This window comes from Mytilus galloprovincialis, chromosome 13, assembly GCF_965363235.1.
Source record: "Mytilus galloprovincialis chromosome 13, xbMytGall1.hap1.1, whole genome shotgun sequence".
NCBI classification, from domain to species: domain Eukaryota; kingdom Metazoa; phylum Mollusca; class Bivalvia; order Mytilida; family Mytilidae; genus Mytilus; species Mytilus galloprovincialis.
In genome coordinates this window covers 65819474-65841855 of record NC_134850.1, presented here as the reverse complement: position 1 = coordinate 65841855, position 22382 = coordinate 65819474, and the positions used below count along the sequence as shown (strand labels likewise).

Here is a 22382-nt window from a genome sequence, read left to right as displayed (position 1 = left end):
AGTAAAGAGTATATGTACAATAATGTAAGAGAGAATGGGTCAAGATAATGTTTTGATGAGCAGTAATAAAAATACGATAAAAATGAATGCAGCAAGGTTCAGTATTTCAGTATTTCAAAGAATTATTTCATAGGTGTCTACTTAAAATGCTTGAACAAGAATAGGATTTATAGCTATTAGGACCATTACATCTACATGTACCATTCATCTATTAAAAGGGGGCAGGTTTGTTTTCTCTCTTGGAAGTCATATAACTTTAAACTGTATTCATCAATTTTTTCAATCAACTGCTTGAAATTTGTGGCTGTGTAATGGTATGGTGATGTCATCATTGGGAGACATTTAGTTTTTAGACAATAACTTAAGTATAAGAGAACAGATCTGTGCTAGATGGTCCAAAATTAAAGTTTTGTTTGATTTTTATAAAAAATATTATGGGTTTTTTGTTATGCTGAATCTAACCATGAATTTAGATTTTGAGCCCCATTATCAAATTAGTCCATATTGCAGTTCTTACGGTCCAAAACTAAACTTTGTTAGCTTTCATTAAAAGTTCAATTCTTCTGATTCTTTGATATGCTGGATCTCAACATGTATTTATGTTTTGGATATTATACCATATTACATTTACATATTATAAGGGAAGTATATCCAGTTTTAAAATTTAAAGTTCTTAATCCACATTTAATCTGTGCCAGAAATCAGCTATGTCAAATATATATATAATCATGATAATCACAATCCAAATTGAGAGCTGTATCAATCTTGAAAGTTGTGTTCATTATTGTTCAGGGTTCCATCTCTGGGTAGTATATAGCAACATCCAACCATGCCAACAGAGCATTATATTTTAGAAGGAGCAAACTTATTTTAACATTTCACTTTTGAAAACATTATTATAGATACAACATTAATAAATGCTGATTTCATGGATTTTCTTGTTTTAAACTTTTATTACACCTCAAGCTCTGTCATGATTGATGAAATGAAAGACTGACCATATTCAAACTTGAGTTGATGATGTCAGAAAAAAGTTCAAGCCTGCAACAACTCTTGGATGTGTGGTTGTTCACAAATAAAATAAAACTGAATAAACATTATAATTGCGGTTGTAGGTAAGAAGATCTGGAACACGTGAAAATATGTCGCATTTTGTAAGGTTTGATATGACAAAATGAGATTACTAAATAAGACTGTAGCACATGCAGGTTAAACCATATAACATAAAGTTGCTTAAATCAATATCATTTGAACTTTGGTGCATAGTCACATTAGCAATCATTCCTGAACTCCATATTTTCATAATCATGATCATATATGTATTACAGCACTTTTTTAAAATGTGTTAAAGAGTTTCTGTTCCAATTATTGTGTAAAAATCAAATGGCCAATATACTATGAGCTTATAAAGTTAGTGAACATATTGAAGGGAAAGTTATTAATATGTCCAGGATGCAAACTTTAAAGTTTATATATGTAGGGTTGTAATGTATTCCAACATACAACCTCTTTACTTCATACTGACAATGTCTTGACATACATGTTACAGTGATATTGTTTGCCTTCAATTAGTGGAGAATAAAGGCTTTTTCCCCTAGAGAAGAATCCCAATTTGAAGAAAAAATTGGCTTAAAATTATTCCCAAAAAGACAACTTTTTTCCCAAACAGTGAAGTCTCAGTAGTAATTGTGCATGAATACAAACTGAAAAACACCCATTTAAACACTTTTCTTACCTAAAATAACTATATGTGCACATTTGAGGGTCTATTCATGTATCATCACTGACAAAATGGGGTCTTATTTTAAAGCACTGGTTTAACTCTTGAAAATGGGTCTATAAATTGAAGTTTCAGTCAAATTCATGGTTTATTTTAAATTTCCCAATTTGATGAAAAAAACGCATATTTTCCCAATAAAAACGGGTACAGGTAGTTTTGAAAAAAGCCAACAATATCACTGAATGTATTGAAAGTACATAGCCATAGGTGAAAAGAATGAAAATGACACATTAATATTTTTATGTTATTTAACTAACAATGTTAAACCTAGAACGGATATGATATGAACCTAAAATCTTATATTATGGGAAGGGGCACTGACTGACCTAAATTGGGGAAGAGGGGGGGGGGGTCCTTGGTTCCAGTCATGCTTCAGTGATTCCCTATATAATAAACAAACAAACATTTTCCAGGGAAAAAGGAAAACTGGGTCACCCTAGATCCAACTATAAATGGATAAAGATGTCCCTTCATTGGCTTTGGAAAGGAAACATGGAAAGGCTTGATGTGGTAGACCAAAATTCAATGAACTTCCTCCGTTGACAACTGCATATTCAAATCATCATTTGTACTTGTCCAAGTTTATTTTGCAACATTTGTGCTTGTTTTCTCTTTGGACTAAGGAGGCACTATGCGCCTAACATACATTTCAATTATCTGATTCACGCTTCCCTCCATGTTTACTTTCCAAAGGGCCGGGGAAGATAACTGAGATATGAATGCACACACACAATAAAGGTCCTGTGTGGGACGTAAATTTATTGCTCATTTTTTATATCTAGGAAAAGTTATTTAAATTTTGGGAAGAAATTATAAAATTGAAGTTTTTCAAGCCGGTAACTAATGGTTCTGAGGAAATTTATTGCGTAGATAAACGTTCCAAAATTTGGAACGAATTTCGAAAGCCGGTGGCAGTGATTGATGGAGTAAGGAAAAAAAGTTCCGGAACGGAAACGATCACTGTCCGGAGTTTGTCAAAATCGTTCAATTTTTTTTTATGTCATGTTTTGAAATCCCGGACCTGCGCAGAAATGTACAATATACTTCCTTTTTCCGGTCTCGTTTGTATGGAACTTTGAGTAAAATATATATTTATCAGTCTAGTATAAAATAGGAAGGAACGTGCAATACCAATTTCATTTTTAATAATTCCTTGATATGAAAAAACGTTACCTAATGATAGCGTTTCTTTGTTTACATTGCATATGACGTCATAATTTAAATAACGTCACAACTAAAATCCCTAACAACAGAACCAAAATCGGAAACGTTACGGTATTTCCGTTTCTTTTTTTTTGACAAATAATTAAGTTACAAAAAAATAATTCATACAGACTTCGTCCCCATTTACAGGTAATGCCTGCCTCATATTATTTTATCTTATCAACGAATTATTCTTTTCAATATTCAACTGATTGACCAGAAGAACAGAAAATCTTCGTAAAATTTCGATCAGAATATCTTTTTAGAAAAAAAATATACCCCCCCCCCCCCTTTTGTTGTGTTTTAAAAAAAAAACATGTAGTCGGACGGGTTATAGATGAAGACCGATACATGATAGAATTATTTAAATTTATTAAGATAAGATAAAGTAAATGCTAAATGGATAGACACAGTAAATTATCCTTTCAGTGAAAACATATGGCCGTGATCTATAATAGCCTCCCGCCACATTTTGGTGGGGCATGAATACCACCTCTTACTAGATGCTTTCAAGCAGGGGAACTGAGAATCAGCATTCATTAGTCGCACTATCAGTCTGTTTTTAACTTTCACCTGTAAATATTTTTTTTAGCACATTTTGTTGTCACACACAGAATGGGCAATGAATAGTGGGATAATATCATGAATATCCAAGAAGACCGTGAGACGGGGAGATTGAGGGGTCATCCCGAAGTCCCCCCTCCCCCCCCCCCCAAAAAATCATTCTTTCGGTCCCGACAAATGAATCATTTGCTTTAATTCTCCGAGTCCCGATAGGTGTAAATCCCGAATTCCCGCAAAAAAGGCCCAATCCAATATTCCTGCAAAAATAAATGCACAATACCGCCGTCCCCAAAAAGTTCTTTCAAAATATCTCCCCTTTAGAAAGTATAATCTTGATCAATTATGTAATTGATATACCATGGGCCTTAACCATTTATTGTTGATGAGTTTGTTCTAATACAATATTTGTATTTGTATCTTTCAACAAAATGTCTATCGATGAAAAAAATTCGAGTATGACATGACTAAAGCTAAATTAGGGAGTACTATATAATTATGTATACTTTCGTTCTTGATTTATCTGTTGAAGTTTAATATTTAACTCGGTTAACTTGAACGGATACATAGCAGTTATTTAACCTAGACACTATCGCATTATTCTAGGTCGGTTAATTCTTTCTGTTTATATTCAGTAAAATTTCGGACGAAGACTTAATTGAAGCTGGGTGCTATAAACATGATAAAGATGGACACTTTAGATTTAAGAATATGCTACACAAAATGGTGCCCAACGATATTTCAGCAGATAAAAAACAGAAGAAAGACGAATCAATGCACAGTAAAATAAAAGATATAAAAACCTTGATTTAACTATACATTCTATAGGTTTGAAGAATAAATTTTATTTGGTTAAAAAAGGAGAAGGGGCTATAAGGGGCAAAATTGGCCTCAATTTCGAGAATTTTTCAAATTCTACTTATTCGTATGTGTATGGCTTTCTTTTTCCGTTACACATATTCATTTTATGAAGAAAAAAACGTTTTTTTTTGTAGTTATGACGTCATAATGCCGTGTTTCGACAACACTTCACGTGCATATTTGTTGGCTTTTCACAATTTTTTACTCATTTTCACTAACTTTTTTTACGAAAATAGTACCAGCGCATTCTTGCCCCAACGAAATATTTTATCAGAGCAAAAATATCAACATAAAGCATCTTATGTTGAAATATTTCAGTGGGGCAAAGCTGCGCTCATACTGAACTTTAATTAAAAACTTGCTCAAAACCGGCATCAAAGTTCCAAAATGTTTCGTCCGTTTTTCATATAAAATGTCACGGAATAGAAGTTCCTTCATAATATAAGTTCCAAAAGGAAAAAATATTGTGGAATATTAGTTCCACAGGAATAGATATTACAGTTTATGTTCCTAACGGAATAAATGGTATAGAATATTTGTTCCAAGAGGAATAGATATTATGATAATGTTTATAACAAAGTTTCCATTGGAACTTCTGTAAGGCGGAACACATATATATACACGTTTACAGCTGCATTTTGAATGTAGCAACTCGTTCCTGTTCTGATCTGTTCTAAATGCGACACGAACATATAAATCTATATTATTATGAAGCCCTGTGATATAATGCACCCATGACCGTAGAGGTGTACAAGTCAAGCTTCAGAGTGTATTTGAACAAAATACGGAATGTGGCATTTGGGTTTTTACTTAAGTAAAAAAAAAGGGCGATGTTGTTATTCCGAATCTAAAGACTATATAAAACAAGAATGTGTCCTCAGTACACGAATGCCCCACTCGCACTATCATTTTCCATGTTCAGTGGACCGTGAAATTGGGGTAAAAACTCTAATTTGGCATTAAAATTAGAAAGATCATATCATAGGGAACATGTGTACTAAGTTTGAAGTCGATTGGACTTCAACTTCATTAAAAACTACCTTGACCAAAAACTTTAACCTGAAGTGGGACAGACGGACGAACGGACGAACAGACGGACGGACGGACGAACGGACGCACAGACCAGAAAACATAATGCCCCTCTACTATCGTAGGTGGGGCATAAAAAGCAATTATATTCTTTGATGTGTATGTGACAGACGTTACGGGCACATAACAACGGAATAAACATCTTAATTTAAACATTATTCTTAACTTGAATAATACGGTTTTAGCAAATTTCTTCTTATATTAATTTAATTGCACAATTGAGGATATAGTGGTATTCATCTCCAGTATAACTGAGCAAACAATATGTCCCATAATTGTTTCCTATCTATATCTTTCTATAAGACTTGATGTTCTCAACCTGGATATTTATTTTTCTTTTAACTTTTTTAGGTAATCAATCTAAATGTATTCTCTGTTTTATACGTAAAACATTGGCTGCGAACATCACAAATTCAAACCGTGTCAATGTTAATAAACTATTTTGTTTAAATAGTGATCATCCTGGTTCTCATATATTTGTAAACCCATATTTTCTCAAAATATTTAAAAAGTAGTCACACACTCAAAATTAGTACTAGTATATAAAACAGTGTTTTGTCACAGGCAAATTTTCCTTTCTCGTAATTTTTGTCGGACAATATTAACACATCTTCTTTCTGTGTATTTGGCTTACTCGAATACATAGTGCTTGTTGCAATTAGTTCAATGAGTTGAAAGAAAATTAGCTTATAAATTCCGTTTTGTCGACGACTCGCATCTTTAGAATTTAGCATTGAAGATCTAAGATATTTTCATATATAGATATAGGAAGATGTGGTTTGAGTGCCAATGAGACAACTCTCCATCCAAATAACAATTTATAAAAGTAAACCATTATATATTTAATAATAAGCTTTATCTGGTTCAATTACACCGTATGAGGCATTTTAATAGTTAAGTTCACCCCTAGTTTGTGGTGGGGTTCGTGTTGTTTATTCTTTAGTTTTGTATGTTGTGTCGTGTGTACTATTGTTTGTCTGTTTGTCTTTTTCATTTCAAGTTAGCCATGGCGTTGTCAGTTTATTTTAGATTTATGAGTTTGACTGTCCCTTTTGGTATCTTTCGTCCCTCTTTTTCACTCGAGTAAATCTTTGTCATTTCAATGCGATAAATTACCTACCTTGTATACCTATTATCTGGTATTCATTGCAACGTATAATCTAGGTTTGTTCGATAGCCAAGCAGCAGGCATACAGTTTAAAGCCATCAACTGTCTTACCACATGCCATCTCCTTTCTCCTAAAAAAAACCCCACAATGTTTCTGAAAGATCGTTTGTCTCATTTGCCATTCGATTAATTGGTTTATAAGATTTACTATCAATGGTATCATCTTGGCATGATGTTAAAATGAATATATGTATTTTCATTGCTTTATTTCATTTTTTTATACCTTGAACTTGATAATGGTTTGTAGCAATTTTACTTCAACCCCTCTGTGTTTATCTATTTCAGATCATTACAGCACAAGAAAAATGCACAAGGCAATTGCACAAGGAAAATTCCAGTCAAAGATTCTATACTTATGATCTGAAATTTTGTCGGTTTAAAAAGGTTTGCATGGAAAAAGATTTATTTTCAGGTGTTCAAGGTAGACGGTTTTGTATAATGTTTTTTTTTGTCTTTGAATTCTTATATTTCTGCTGTATATTTGTCATTTGTTCTTGTTGGAAAATAAAATGTTATCAATCTAAGCGTTCTATGTTTGAATATTTCTAGAGAACTTTAAATGTTATACTACACAGACTTTTTTTTTATAAATGCTTAATCCTGTCTGACTCAAATATAACAGTGCAGTTAAACAGCGGTGTCTAATGTTAGGGATATTGAGCGGTTACAGTCAACACGTTCTTTACGTTCACGTCCCAAGTCAGGGGCTTGAAATCAGTGATTGGCAATGGTTACTGCCATTATATATTTTTTTTATTATTATTTTGTTTAGCATAGATCAGGCCGTAGATTTCTCTTCTGAATTATTTAAGAGTTTGTCATGTTGGCCATATTTTGACGTTTCACTGCGGTGTTAGTTTTGCTCACTGTTGAAGGTCGAACGGTGATTAACACAAGTTTACATCATCGGTCATTTTACAGTGGTACACTTGTATCGTGTACAATGATACTACATCTCCTTTTATTATTATCAATCTATCAAATATAATTATATCAAATCTGATATAAGCTTGAACGTAAGTTACGATAGATGGTTATCTTAATTAGATTGTATTTTATATCACTCGTTCTCCCTTAATACATTATGGATTGCTGACAGTGAATTTGTATTTATCGTCCAGTGACAAATATTTCATGATTGCCAAGCCATAAGCATGCTAATGTCATATTGATAGTAACCCTTGCTATGCACAAGACCGACACAGCTCAAAGCCGTTACTTTAACAATTTAATTCACATGTTAAAGTCCGCATTTGTGTCATATTCTTCTGACATCTGACCAGTCACTACGTTGCGCATTTTACACGGAGAAGCAACAATTACTACTTTGAAAGTCTTTGGTGTGACCCGACCTGGGAAAGGACCCGTGACCACTTGCACCCGTAAAATGTTATTTTCGCGACGTCAAACTGTGACATATCGAGAAAAGATGCATTTTTCGGCTGATTTTTTTTCATTCAAACTGATTTAATTTGAAAACGAGTTCATGGACCCCTATTTTTTTTTAAACGAAATTTTGTTCCATTTTGCAGGGAGATTATCAAACTGTAAATAGTGCATTTTTTTTTTTTTTTTTAAATCTACAGCAAAAAATTACGGTTTTTGTTTTCTCTCAATTCACGACCATTTGATAAATATGAGTTATTTCTGAATAAAAAAATGCATACATTTTTAGGATACTTATAAAATACAGAAATTACAAATGATTTAACAAAAAACAATTTGTGTTTATCTTTGAAAACGAAAAAAGTTATGTCTGTCTTTCGAAAGGGAAAATACGGCCACAAATCCGAATTCTGCACTGTAAAAACAAGTGTTAATTTATAACATGTTAAAGTGTTAAAATGAAAACACGGACGTTAAAGTCATTAATGGTAGTGTAAACTTTTATTTATACTGGTGTTAGAATTTCCCGTTTAAACAATTCTACAATTTTTTTTAAATAACACGTTAATGTGTTTTATAAAATATATTTTTCGAATATGGATATTTGTCCAAATTTACTTTCTTAAGTAAAATTGCCAATATTTAAGACATTGACATATCTCAATAAAAAAAATAATTTTCATGGAATGGTGTTTATTTAGTATGAAATAATTGCTTAAACGTTATTAAATTATGCCCTTTTTTTTTGGGGGGGGGGGGTAGTGTTTACTGACTATCCTTTCGGGTATAACGTGCCGAAAGCACTTGCCAAATCATATCCTGTTCTAATCAGAAAACATTGAAAAACATACCCCCCCTCCCTTGGGGTGAGATATAAATTCCAATATTCGTCCTCCGTTTGAAAAAAAATATGATTTCATTTGGCTTTCTGTTATTCAATACCGGGAAATGCAGTGAAAATTTTAAATGTGATAATAACAACGACAGGCTTAATACTTATATTACTATTTGAAACCGTCATGTGTTGGAAATGTATTAACACATGGCGTTATAAATAATCTCGGTTTACCGGATTAACGCCAGCATTAATCTGTTGAAATGGCATGCAACTTTTATACGCCGGAAATTACGTGGAAAGATGCTAAAATTTAGCCGCTCTCTCTCATGGTTTCTGTTCTTGACAAGACTGTGACAAGCTTTAATATAGTCACAACTTTATTAGATTAATATTACAGAGGTTGAGATCGGAAACTTGTACGTGTACCGGTACGTGAAACTTGTATTTTTTTCGTTATACGTCATCAGAAGTAGAGTGTCACGTGATTTTCACTGACGTCACAAGTACGTTGTCCAGAACGCCGGTGTGTCAGAAGGCTGCTAGAAGTAAGTGTGACACGTATAAGTTTTTAACTTTTACAATATCAGTTGAAGTCAGATATCAACTAAACTAGTGACTTCGGTGAAAAGGGTTATTTATGTATCACATTTCTACAAAATTAATCAAATTCAGCATCAAAAACTATATGAATTAAGGTGGTTTTGGTGTCAATGAATCATCAATCGGGCGTCATTTCTCAAATTTGGCGGCATTTTCATAATGTAGTAAATATTAATGACATTGTGACAAACATTTTCATTCAGATTATTTTTCTGGCAATTCTTACTGGACATAAGCTCTCTAGACTCTAAAGCACCAATTTCTTAATTGTGAGTAATTTACTATTTAAATTTTGGCGCTTAAACTTGGGCGGAACTCCCGAAAGTTTCCCCTGACCTTTATTATTGAAAACAAACATAGAATGTAATGCATCCTGGGTAATATTTTCAAAAGCGTACACCAAAGCGTTTTGATTGGTTTAAAACGTTATAAACAATGGAAATTCAACCAATGACGTAACGTTATTTTCACTTTGGGGTACGAACAATGAAATTACCCATGATGCTCAAGCTATCTACTAACATGATTTTGCTCATTATTTCATTATTTTGACATTTGCACCAAATTAAAAAAATTAAAAAAAATATAATCAGGAACCAATCACAGGCACAATTGTTTCTATCCATAGGAAGGTCGACTATCCATATAAATAGAAGGATAGTCTACCTTCCTATGGATAGAAACAAGTGCCTGTGACTACAATATTCAAAAAAGAAAATTAATAAAAATTCAGGTTGGGAACAACCCCCCAAATGAGGGGTACCCCTTAGGGAGCTACCATTTGATTTTTATGGGGGGGGCAAGGATGAAAAATTTTGTCCTGCATTTTTTTTTTAGTTGTAATCTCTGTCCTGCCTTTTTATTTTTCACTCTATTCGGTCCTGCCTTTTTTTTTATTAGTTTATCCTGACTTTTTTTACTTAAATTGTCATCCTGCCTTTTTTTTTTTGCAAAGTGTCTCGTCCTGCCTTTTTTTTTTACTCAAAACTCCTGTCCTGCCTATTTTTTTCAAATTTCATCCTAGCCCCCCCCCCCCCCCCCCCCCATAAAAATCAAATGGTAGCTCCCTTAATTGAGGGACTGTCCCTAAGACGAGGGGTCATTTTGATGTTGTAAAAGAGAAAAATGAGAAATATTTAGATATTTTAACTTAAAAGTGGGAAAATTCATTATATTTGGAACAACTTTTCTAAAACAGGGGTCCAATTATTTTTAATGATAAAGAACAGGAGCGGATCCAGGCATTTTAAAAGGGGGGATTCCAAATATATGTCCCCATTCAAATGCATTGATTGTCCAAAAAAAAGGGGGGGTTCCAACCCCCAGAACCCCCCTGGATCCGCCACTGAAGAAGATACAAGTCCAGAAATATTACAAAATTCTTCGACATGTTTTGACCATATATTACGTTCCAGATAGATGTATAGTTCTTTGGGAAAAGTTTCTTCAAATGATATGAATATGTGTTTTTTTAAAAAAAACAAAATTTATTACTTGAAATATACCCCTCATTTGGGGTTTTTTTTCCAACCTGTGAATAGCGACCTTTAACTTAGGTGGGCATGCCAATGTATATCATTTATCTGTTAGATATTTGAATATAAAGTCTTTTTTGCGCGTTCATGAATATATATATGAGAGGGTATATATTTTTGATACACAAAATATATGAAAATGATCGGGTAAATGATGTCTCGACGGCTTCCCTACCAAAAAAAATACTGAAATGCCCCGCCCTCAAGTGTTCACCTTTATTCTTATACTTTTACATATCATGATATGAATGTTACAATCATATTTTGTCTCTATAAATACTTTTTTTTAATTGTTTAAATGAAAAAAAGTGAACTTTTCAATTCCACAGGTAAAAAGGTGTCTACCAGAACAGAAGGAGTCATCACATCTTGACTGGCCAATTTGTTATTTGAACAAAACTTTTAACTTTAAGGGAAAAGGGTTCTGTTAGATTCTCTTATGCAAACAAGATACTGATATAAGTGCATAACACAACTTGTACTATTAACGTTGTCTTATGGAAACAATTCATGATACTTTCATTTTTTAAAATGCCAGAGAGGGTATGCAGCAGCAATTTAAAATATGAGAATCCAGGACCAATTCAACAGTGTATAACATTACCTGAACAAGAAGACACTGAACCAGATAATACTCCTAGTAGGATTTTAACTTTTTATATATTCCATGAAAAATAGATTAGATATATATTTAGTGAACATGCACGAAATTCAGTTTTTTAACATTAATGCACAAAGCAGCTTTTAGCTACAGATATATTTATGTTTGTCAAATTTTAAACCTAGAATTTGGTTAGCATTGTTTGTCATGCGCATTATAATGCGCAGTATATTACATTGATTTATTTACTGCATTTTATAATGCGCATGACAATATACTGTAAACACATTTTAAATTCAGAGGTTTTTTGCAATATTGCGTCAAAGGCAAAGTTCTATTTTATATAAGGCCATAGTAATTATATTTTTAGTTTTACGAAATTTTTTGACAAAACCAATGGGTAGGAGGACGAAAAAAAAAAAAAAAAAAAAACTGCTGCTGCTGATTTTTTTTTTTAATACCAACCGTCAATATCAAAAAAAAATATTTTTATTTCACCAGGAGATTTTCTACTAGTGTAACAACTATTTTTTTTTCTTGACAAGGTTTGAATTGAAAATCAATGTGCAACAACTTACTAAATCACCAAGAGCATAAATTTAGATTCTTTCATGCAGTTATGAACTAAAATTTATTTTTTTTTGCATGAAAAACACTGGGTCGGAGGAGAAAAAAAATAAAAATCAACATTTTTAATTTTATTTTTTTTCCTATTTGGCAAAAATTAGGGTAGGAGGGTTCGTAAAACTAAAAATAAAAAAACTACGGCCTAAAGTATCAATATGTTTTTTTAAGCTAGATGCATTTATATTTCAGATATTGTTAGTACATGTAAAAGGGTCCTTCCAAATGGTTTACCACCTCCTGATAGAATGCCGTTGCCTGATTTGTCACCTTCTGTTAGTCTAGCACTAAATGCAGGCCATAAGACATCAGATATCTTTAACCAATTGCTCAAAGAATGTGAGATATTTTATACGACAAAATATCCAACCATGGCAGATTCTTCCTATTACCAATCAATAGGCAAGAAAATGATTAGCAAGTTTCCTTGCCTTGCCTTTGTAGATGGGACCAATAAATGGGTAAGGAAATTCTTTGTGTGTATATATTAAAAGAAAGGAATACAAAAATATTAATGGCATAAGTAAAAGGAAAAGAACACCTGGCTTTAAGTATCAGCTAGTATAAAATATTTAACAGATTTTAAATACTAGAAAATAAAGGGATATGGAGTAAATATACATTGGACAAAATCGCACAAAATACATATTCATAAGAAAATACAAACTATCAATGAACAGGGCTTTTATTTCTGTTCTTCATCTTGATGGTAGATGTAGAGTCTTCAACAATGAACGAATCATTCATATCCCTACAACAAGGTCAAGACAGCCCCTAATATTGACTAATGCGGTACTATTGATAAAAAATAAACCACAGTTCACCTTCTTTCTCCCCACCCACGTCGTAGTGCCAACTTGTGCGATGCTTATGTTTGCTTGTTCACCAGTCGAAAGCAACAGGGATACAAGAAGAGGGCATATATTTTGATGGACATCGATCGCCCTTACATATGTGTGAAGCTACACATGTCGGGAACGGTCAATGAATTGCATAAAATCTTAATAACAGGCGAGGTTTTTAAACATCATATTAGTCATACATTGCGCAACAAAAAAAAGACCAATACAAATAAAAACAAAACAACAAATTATGGACAATACATATAAAATGAAATAACAAATTATAGACAGCACCTATATAAATAATTTTTCCTCAACAATTTATAAAAAGATACAAAAAGTTATGATGCAGCTTGTTATAATAATCAATTGAATAGATCTGCCTAAATTGTTGAAAATAATTATGTATTTTTGTCATGTTGATCACTTGATTTTCTCTTTTTATTTTTATTCACATGACTTTTTCATTTTGTTTTCTCTTTTACAGAGTTTTTTTGTTTCAAAATTAGGACAGAGAATCCGTACAAGCAGATGGAAAGAAAATAGAAAATCAAGAAGAGAAGTTCCGGATGACAATGAAATTCCAACGCCACAGAAAAGATTTAAATTAGGATCTAAGCAAAGAGAACAATCATCACTTCAACTAGTACCATCTGAGGATTGGGACAACCATGTCGAACAACTTGGAAAGGAGTGGGATGGGAAAAGAGCAGTCTCTCATATCAGGATTATAATGTCGCAAACAAGAACGAGACGAATGGAGTGGCAGCATACTCTTAAACCTGGAAAGTTTCAACCTATAGTTGAAAAATTTCCTTGTTTTGAAGAAGGAAGTTTTGTAAGTAAAAATTAATCCTTTGATACTTAACATTCTAATGACCAAGTTCAATTTTGATGATGGCGGTACATTGTATAAAAAACAAATATTTCTTTTACTATAAAATACGCTTTTTTACAATCTTAAATTCTAGTTGAACAGGGCAGTATAGATAGTATCGCCATAAATGTACAAATCTGTCTAAAGTTTGTATTACAAATAAAATGAGTACCAAAGACTAAATTATTTTGATGTGATGAATAACGAAATATAAAACTCTTGAGATAATACAGTATTCATTTGCAGGTTCTTCGTGAGTTCTTTTGCACGAGAGGAAAAGAAGATCCTGACAGTGTGAGAAGTGAAATCAGTAGCAAAATGGAAAAACTTCTTAAACATATAGCTGAAACAACAAAAAATTCAGAAGTAAGTTACAAAGTAAATGATGTTTATATACTACTATATTTTTAGCTTTTAAATTACTTAGGCCTAAAAAAAATAATGTTGTGTTTCCGATCACCCCCTTGAAATTTTGAAGGGACGGTAGGTAGGGATTTTTTTTTTTTTTTTTTTTTTTTTTTTTATAATATTATGCTTCATTGCTGTCTTGGTTTTGTTAAAAGGCAGAGACACTTTGTTCATTGCTGAAGACCATTTGACAATTTTCAAGATTATTGTGTGAGTTCTTATCAGCCTTATCCATTCATTTTCTTTTGTATTTTATATATGATAATTTGTATAGTAGTTTACCCCCTTTTAAACATTTGTGTGTTAGAAAACAAAACCTCATTGTAGATACTTTTATCAAAACTGTAGATGAATTATTTAGTCCAATTGCATGGTCACTGATACCAAAAAGTGCTAATTTATTCAACCTTGAAGCTAAACATTCACATTTGTCTTCTATTTGCATTAAAATGAATTTTGAATTATTATTTAATTCCATTATGAACAAAATTGTTGCTCTTAAAATTCTTAATTATTTAAGAGAAAAAAAAACCACAATTAAATAGGTGTTTTACTACTTAGCTAATCTTGATTATACTTTCATTCCTTAATCTTACAACATGTTTACTAGTGTTTCTGCATATCTTTGTTTAAATTGTTACAGGAAACAGAGGCTTTAAAGAGTTTATCTTTGTTTAACAGTCTGGAAAATGCAGTTGCTAGAAAAAAAGGAAAAGGACAAAAGTCTAAATCATGCATTAAAGTTGTAAAGGTAAGTTATTTTGAAAAGTTTAGCTTAAGCTTTGTTACATGCTTTTGATGTTGTACTTCTTATTGAAACAAAAACAAAACATTGGTGGTCTTCTTTTCTCGTAAAGTAAAGAAGTCAGTCATGGGTTCCATCTACTTAATCACACTTTTGTTGAATACTTTCTTACCGACTAGTCTTGTTAATAATCATTTGCAATCATGCCTTAGTTTAAGTATAATATATAAGAATAAGAGTCTTATTCATTTCACACTTTAACATTTTATTGTCCTGAAAATACTATATTTACTTATCTATCTATACCTGTCAATATGATAGATAAATTATTTTTAGCTGAGGTAAACTACCCACCTTTTGGAGTAGTCTAGTCCGACAGGCTTGACAGACAGATTACTCTAAAAGTAGGAAAGTATACCTAAGCTAAAAATGATTCCATGTTGCAGCTAGCTAGCAAGGTAGCCAAGGATTTTTTAGTAAAACCTACATACTCCGAAACCAATTGCTGTAAAGGTTAATTAAACGACATGAATTTTGAAGTTAAAAGGGTAACAAGTTTTAGCTTTCTTAAAAGCTGTGCATGTGGTATTTTTAGATAGTTGATTGATATAAAATGGATTTACTTTAAGAGTGTGCGTTATGAGTGTGCCTCTCTGGAGGTGTGCCTGGTTTAGGAGAAGTTATAAAATACAAATAATGCTTTTTTGAAAACGTTGTATAGGAACATTGTTAAGCAAAACAAATCGTGCACATTGCAGATTGACAAAGCAAATAAACGTATTGATAATTGATATTTCAATATTGAATTTCAGTGTGCAATATATGCATAATAAAACGAACATGAATTAATGACAGTTGATCGGAATTGATATAAACAGTTAATTTTCCGCATTTTAATGACTTATCCTGGACGAGAAAAGTCTGTAATTCTTTATCTCATTTAAACCAATGGCTGTTGCTGATTCTCAGCCGCATCATAAAGTAACCAATCAGAGATCAGTAATTATTTCAAGATAGCGTGTATGTCTACAGAAACTAATAGCTCCGCACCGTGATGCGAAGCAAATATTTTAATATCATATCATATTTGATATAAAGTTTAGCCAGTTGTTACACAGACCTGTATAAGTTAATAATATCCTTTTTTTTTAGAATGTCCAAAATGTAGACCAGTTACCACAAACTCAGTTAGAGACAGCAGCTGAAGACCCACCTCGCTTAGTTGTCTTCCTGGATCCAGAAGAGGATGTGTCTTGCATATATGTAGTAGGGGACAATACCCAAATATTTGGACAGACAACTAATATATTGGATGCAATTGTATTGCTAATAGCATGTTACTATGTTTTTGATCTGGATTATCCAGCAATTTATAGTCAAGTTCTTGGACTTATACAGCATTGGGTAATAGGTGACCCTTTCACTGAGAATAAAACCAGCGCATGGATTAAATTCTCTGATGAATTATCAAGAGGAAAGTTTTCAGTGTCTGAGTAAAATAAATTTGATCATGTCTAATATAATAATTTAAATTTAGAAAAATTAAACAAGGCCCCAGGTTTGGATGGACAAAATGTTGAGTTTTATAGAAAATTCTGGGAACAGATAAAAGATTTCATAGTACCCGTTTTCAACTATTGCTTTAAAAAAGGTGAATTAACCAACTCCCAAAAAAATGGAGCTATATCTCCTCTCCCTTGATAACTATAGACCTATTACATTATTAAATTATGATGTTAATTTACTAGCTTATGCCTTAGCGCAACGATTAAAATCAGTACTAATCCAAAATCATTCACTCTGATCAAAAAGGTTACATAAACAAGAGGCTCTCAATATCTATAATATTCAACATGTTCAAGATAATGACCAAAAACTGCAAAATAATGGATGGGTGTCTGCCCCCTTCAATACATTTCGTGGGATTAGACAAGGGTGTCTTTGTTAATTTTCGTTTTATCTGTTGAAATAATGGCAATTAAATTAAGGGAAAATAAGGAACTAAAAGGATTTAAAATCAAATTAGATGGAAAATCTTGGCAAGCTCACTTAAAATATGTCAATTGGCAGATGATACTCAATTGTTTTTAAAAACACACAAAGATATAAGTATAACCCTTAATATCATTGAAACTTTTGGAAGCCTTTCTGGACTCAAACTGAATAGAAATAAAACAGAAGGTGTGTTGCTTGGCAAACTTGAAAATTCAAAAGACAAATTTGAAAATATAAACTGGAAACAAGACCACATTTAAAGTCTAGAAATATATTTCGAATACAACTATCAAGATTGTCAAAAATTAAACACAGACAAGCAAAAAGATAAATGTGAAAAATTAATTCAATGATGGAGCAAACGAAACTTAACATTAATAGGAAAAATTACTGTTACAGTAGTAAAGTCCTTAATTTTACCAAACCTAACATACACTGCATGATGTATGATAATAACACATGAAATAAAGCAAAAGTTCAAAAATTTAATATTTAATTTTATATGAAGTGGAAAAAAAGATAAAGTTAAACCCTCTATATTATGTAAACCATATCTTGATGGAGGATTACAAATGATTGATTTAGATTACTATATAAATTCCTTACAAATCAGATGGGTTTTAAAACTAATAAAAAAGGAAAACATAACTGGAAAATTATTCCAAGATTTTACCTAGATAAATTTGGGAAAGATTTTCTTTTATTCAGAATGAATTTAACAAATGTAAATTTGCTTAATAAAATAGATTATAAATCTTTACCTGAATTCTATAAACAATTAATTAAAACATGGGTAGAAGTAAACCGAGGTCAAACAATCATACCAAGAAACTTTCTTGAGGTTAGAAAACAACTTATATGGGGAAATATCATGTTTATATAATTTATCATGTGATGTCTATTATAGCTACACTGAATTAGTATTGTTATTTGTTAAATAATTTAAATTTGTATGTTTGAAAAATTATTAAAGTTATATAGAAGCTGATTTAGGTTGTACACTTTATTTACTTCAAGTTTGTTCTATACCAAACACAGATTAAGGCAAATAGTCAAATATTCAATACAATATCTAAATACTCTTATCATCTTGCTTGGTAAATAACAATATACAAAATGAAAAGATGTGGTATGATTGCCAAGATGGATGGATGGTTGTTTAATGTCCAGTGGCAAGTCAAATGCATATTCAGGACAAGAACATGATACGTTTAAAGGTCACATGAATGCTTTTTATAAGTATATTTATTCTACTAATTTGTCTTGTAAGTCATTTATTAGTTATTTTTTTTATTCTTTTCAGAGATGTTTCTCAGATCTTTTTTTCTTGTTACTTTTTTCTCTTTCTTCGGTGTGTTGTTATTCTGAGCATGGGAATTCTGTTAATGCTGTAGTGTTAAGCATATGTTAAATGATTAACACTTAGGTGGCTTTTAACATGTTCAGGTGTTAATTAAGTGTCATGGACCATTTGAACGTGTATTGGGTTTTATAAATTAACACTTTAACATGTTAATGCATTACACACTAGTGTTACTATATTAACTCATAGCATGTTATAGAGCATTAATACCAGTGTTAATGGATAAACGCAAGTGTTATGGATTAACACATTAACATGTATATTAAGTGTCATTCCTCGGGTGTTAATAATAGCGTAAAAATATTAACACTTGTTTTTACAGTGTGAGCAAATTTACAAAATTTCGACCTCATTTAACTCAAAAAGTAGCACTTAAAGGTATATTTTTTATTACATATTTGATTTAATCAGGCACAATATAGCCTACTACACTACCAAGAATTTACCCACACTTTTTTGGTACATTTCTACCCTCGTACATATCAGTACTGTTAGGAAAGACTAAAAACTTATAATGTTATACTTTCTATGAATTCAGTACTGATTTCGTCAGTACTGTTTCAGTACTGATTTTTCCAGTACTGTTTCAGTACTGATTTTGTCAGTACTGTTTCGGTACTGTTTTCGTCAGTACTGTTTTAGTACTGATTTTGTCAGTACTGTTTCAGTACTGTTTTTGTCAGTACTGTTTCAGTACTGATTTTGTCGGTACTGATTTAATCAGTATGTTTCAGTATTTTTAGTGTATCGATTGTATTAGTACTGTTTATGGATTTTCTTACATTTCAGTGCACGCATTTATACATCAGTTTGATTATTTACAAAAAAAATGTCCTTTAAGTACAATGCTGCGGATTTTTTTCATAGTTTTAACCAGCTTCTATGTTAGGTACACATTTGTTTCGATTATGTATATATATATATATCTGATTTCTTGTTCTGATTTTGCTTTGCTTCAGGTCTAGCTCTTTAACATCTATTTCAGCTTTTTTTTTGGTATTTTGGCTTTATGCATCACTTAAAGACACATTTATTGTCAAAATTGTATCTTGTGCGGTCAGTTGATATGGTTTATGTTTTTAATAAGATCTTATTGATATAGGTTTTATATTTGATAATACCATATTAGCTGTGTCTTGCTGAGGTCAAATCAAAACATAATTAACAAGACTTGAAAATTACAACTGCATACAATACAATACAATACAATACAATATTTTTATTTTCCAAATTAAAGGGCCCATTAAGAGCATAACATTAATTACAACATGACATAAACATTACAGAGTGATTAAAGAAATATAAAATAATAATTGAAATTGAAATGCATGAAGAAAGGATCAGTGGTCAAGGGGAGATAATTTTGATATATTTTAGAGTATCTAACTAATTTTCTGATTTTCTTAGTTGCAGGCCTTTATCCAGGTATGCACATAAAATAGATAGAAATCTGCTATCTTCATTAATCATGATCCATGAAAAAAGATCATTTATATTTAAACTATCTAAACTGGGGTATTTTTTTTATATAATCAGTGATATCTCTTCTGAGGTTATTGTAAATAGGGCATTCCAGAAGAAAGTGCATTTCATTTTCAATACAATTTGTATTACAATATAAACATATCCTCTCATGTCGAGGTAATATTTCATATTTACCACATACATTGGTAATTCGTTCATGTCTGCCAGTTTCTATTCTTAAACAGTGATTGCTAAGGGAGCTACCATTTGATTTTTATTGGGGGGCTAGGATGAAAAATTTTGTCCTGCATTTTTTTTTAGCTGTAATCTCTGTCCTGCCTTTTTATTTTTCACTCTGTACGGTCCTGCCTTTTGTTTTTAGTTTATCCTGACTTTTTTTTACCTAAATTGTCGTCCTTACTTTTTTTTTTGCAAGTGTCTCATCCTGCCTTTTTTTTTACTCAAAACTCCTGTCCTGCCTATTTTTTTCAAATTTCATCCTAGCCCCCCCCCCCCCCCCCCCCCCCCCATAAAAATCTTTTAGCTCATTTTGTATGACAGGATGTGTAAATGATTCCTGGAAATTTTGAATACTTTCTGTGTCCCATTTATACCTCAAAGGAAAGTCTTTCATATGACTTTTATTTTTCTCCAATTGGAAAGATGCTAAAATCTTAAAAGTGATTTTGCAATGGCAATCAGAAAAATTTGCCTTAAAATCTGATACATTAAAATATAAAATTTGCTGGAGTAGGCTTTGAGAAACTAAAGCATAATCAACTACACTGCATCCATTAGGTTTGAAACATGTAAATTTACCCGTGCTTTCACCACACATACGCCCATTCAAGATACGTAACTGATTACCTATACAAAATTCTAGCAAGTTTTTCCCTCTGGAATCAGTTATTAAACCTTTACTGACCCTTTCCTCTGTGAAACAGTCTACATAATTTTCATCAAATAAAGGAACATGGGAGGTGCTGTCACCATCAATATAGTCTTTTTCTGACCCAGTTCTGGCATTAAGATCCCCTACTAACAGGATGTCCCCCATAGACCCATAACTATCAGTTATATCCTTTTCTATTATCTCCAGTAGGTCTGTTTGGCTTTTGGGAGCATAGTACATCAAGCACAGATATATATCTTTGTTTAAATTGAAAAATTCTCTCTTCAATTTTAGCCATTGGTATTCTGAGGTCCCGTTATTTAAAAAATTTACACCTTTACGAATTTCTTTACGTATGAGAATCCCTAGACCACCAAAATATCTGTTATTTTTAGATTTTGGTCTGCAGAATAGATAGAACAAAAAGTTATCAAATTTCAAATGATTTTCATAACCAACATGGGTCTCAGTTAATAGAACTAAATCATTTTGTGCTAATTCTGATAAAAAATTCTTATCATTTGACTTATCATGATGTTCTGACAGCAACCCCCCAACATTCCAGCTGCATATATTTAGACTAGTTTTCATATTGTATCTTATAATAACGTATATATGTATTTGTATATTTATGTGTACACACTACACTAGCCTTTTTTTTTTAAATCTCTTATATCTGTATTTGGTTTTACAATATATTTGAATATCTATTACGTTGTATATCTAGATCTATTTTTAGTTGTACACAAAAAATTGAATTTACTCGATATGTTATATAAAAAAAATAGTACTAAAAAAATGTTTATTGAAATAATCTCTCTACCTGAGGATTATTTAGCTGATATAATATTCAAAATAACAACACAGCTCAGTACAATTTGTTTAAAAAGAAGATATCAATGAGGTTTATACTATAGGTAATTTTAACAGTCTATCGGTATCCTCTACGGCCACGTCCATAGCCACGTCTGCCGCCTCTGCCTCCTCTACCTCTATAGGGTCGTCCTCTTCCATATCCAGTTCTTCCCTGTGTACTGCGTGGAGGCAAATTAAGGGCTTTATCGATACAGTCACGGATATTTGCAGCTAGTACAGCAGTTCCATCAGGAGTAAGATGAAATTGGTCCTGAGCTATATATCTATTCATCACTTGTCCTTTGTATGCCAAGTTGCTATTGTCGCATAGGATAACAGAGTCATCTCCCCTGAACTTGGTTTTCATTAGAATTGTTATAAGTTGTCCATCTGAGTTATAATCTTCAGAATCGCTTCTCGGTGTTGGCAAGGAGATCACGATCTTGATATTATTGAAACGTGAACGTATATCATCGCATATCCTAGTCATTCTGTCAACACAGTCATTTGGAGTTTTGTTCATTAACTCGTTCGTTAAGAAGTGTAACACAATAACGTTTGGTTCACTCTCAAGCTTTTGGAGTTCTTTTTCTGTTTCGTCAAGGGTATATGCTGTAACTTTGTGCACATTGTAGTCTGGTGAGATTCTAGGGTCTATGTTTTCAGTATTTGAGGTGCCCATGAGAATAACTGAT

At 32.0% G+C, this 22382-nt stretch overlaps 1 protein-coding gene across 1 annotated transcript; it reads left to right on the top strand.

Moving 5' to 3' along the window:
* The first annotated feature begins 11587 nt into the window (after nucleotides 1-11587).
* Nucleotides 11588-18101, top strand: LOC143057442 (uncharacterized). Its single transcript, XM_076230748.1, has 6 exons — nucleotides 11588-11661; nucleotides 12439-12707; nucleotides 13576-13926; nucleotides 14212-14331; nucleotides 15017-15124; nucleotides 16271-18101. The coding sequence occupies exons 2-6, from the start codon at nucleotides 12495-12497 to the stop codon at nucleotides 16613-16615; spliced, it is 1137 nt and encodes a 378-aa protein (XP_076086863.1). The 5' UTR covers nucleotides 11588-11661; nucleotides 12439-12494; the 3' UTR covers nucleotides 16616-18101.
* Nucleotides 18102-22382: the final 4281 nt, after the last annotated feature.

Excerpts from the sequence above, each read along its gene's own strand:
- LOC143057442 (XM_076230748.1), top strand. The coding sequence starts at position 12,495 with ATGCCGTTGCCTGATTTGTCACCTTCTGTTAGTCTAGCACTAAATGCA. Across the intron at positions 14,332-15,016 it reads AAACAACAAAAAATTCAGAA|GAAACAGAGGCTTTAAAGAG; the intron begins GTAAGTTACAAA and ends AAATTGTTACAG. Across the intron at positions 15,125-16,270 it reads CATGCATTAAAGTTGTAAAG|AATGTCCAAAATGTAGACCA; the intron begins GTAAGTTATTTT and ends CTTTTTTTTTAG.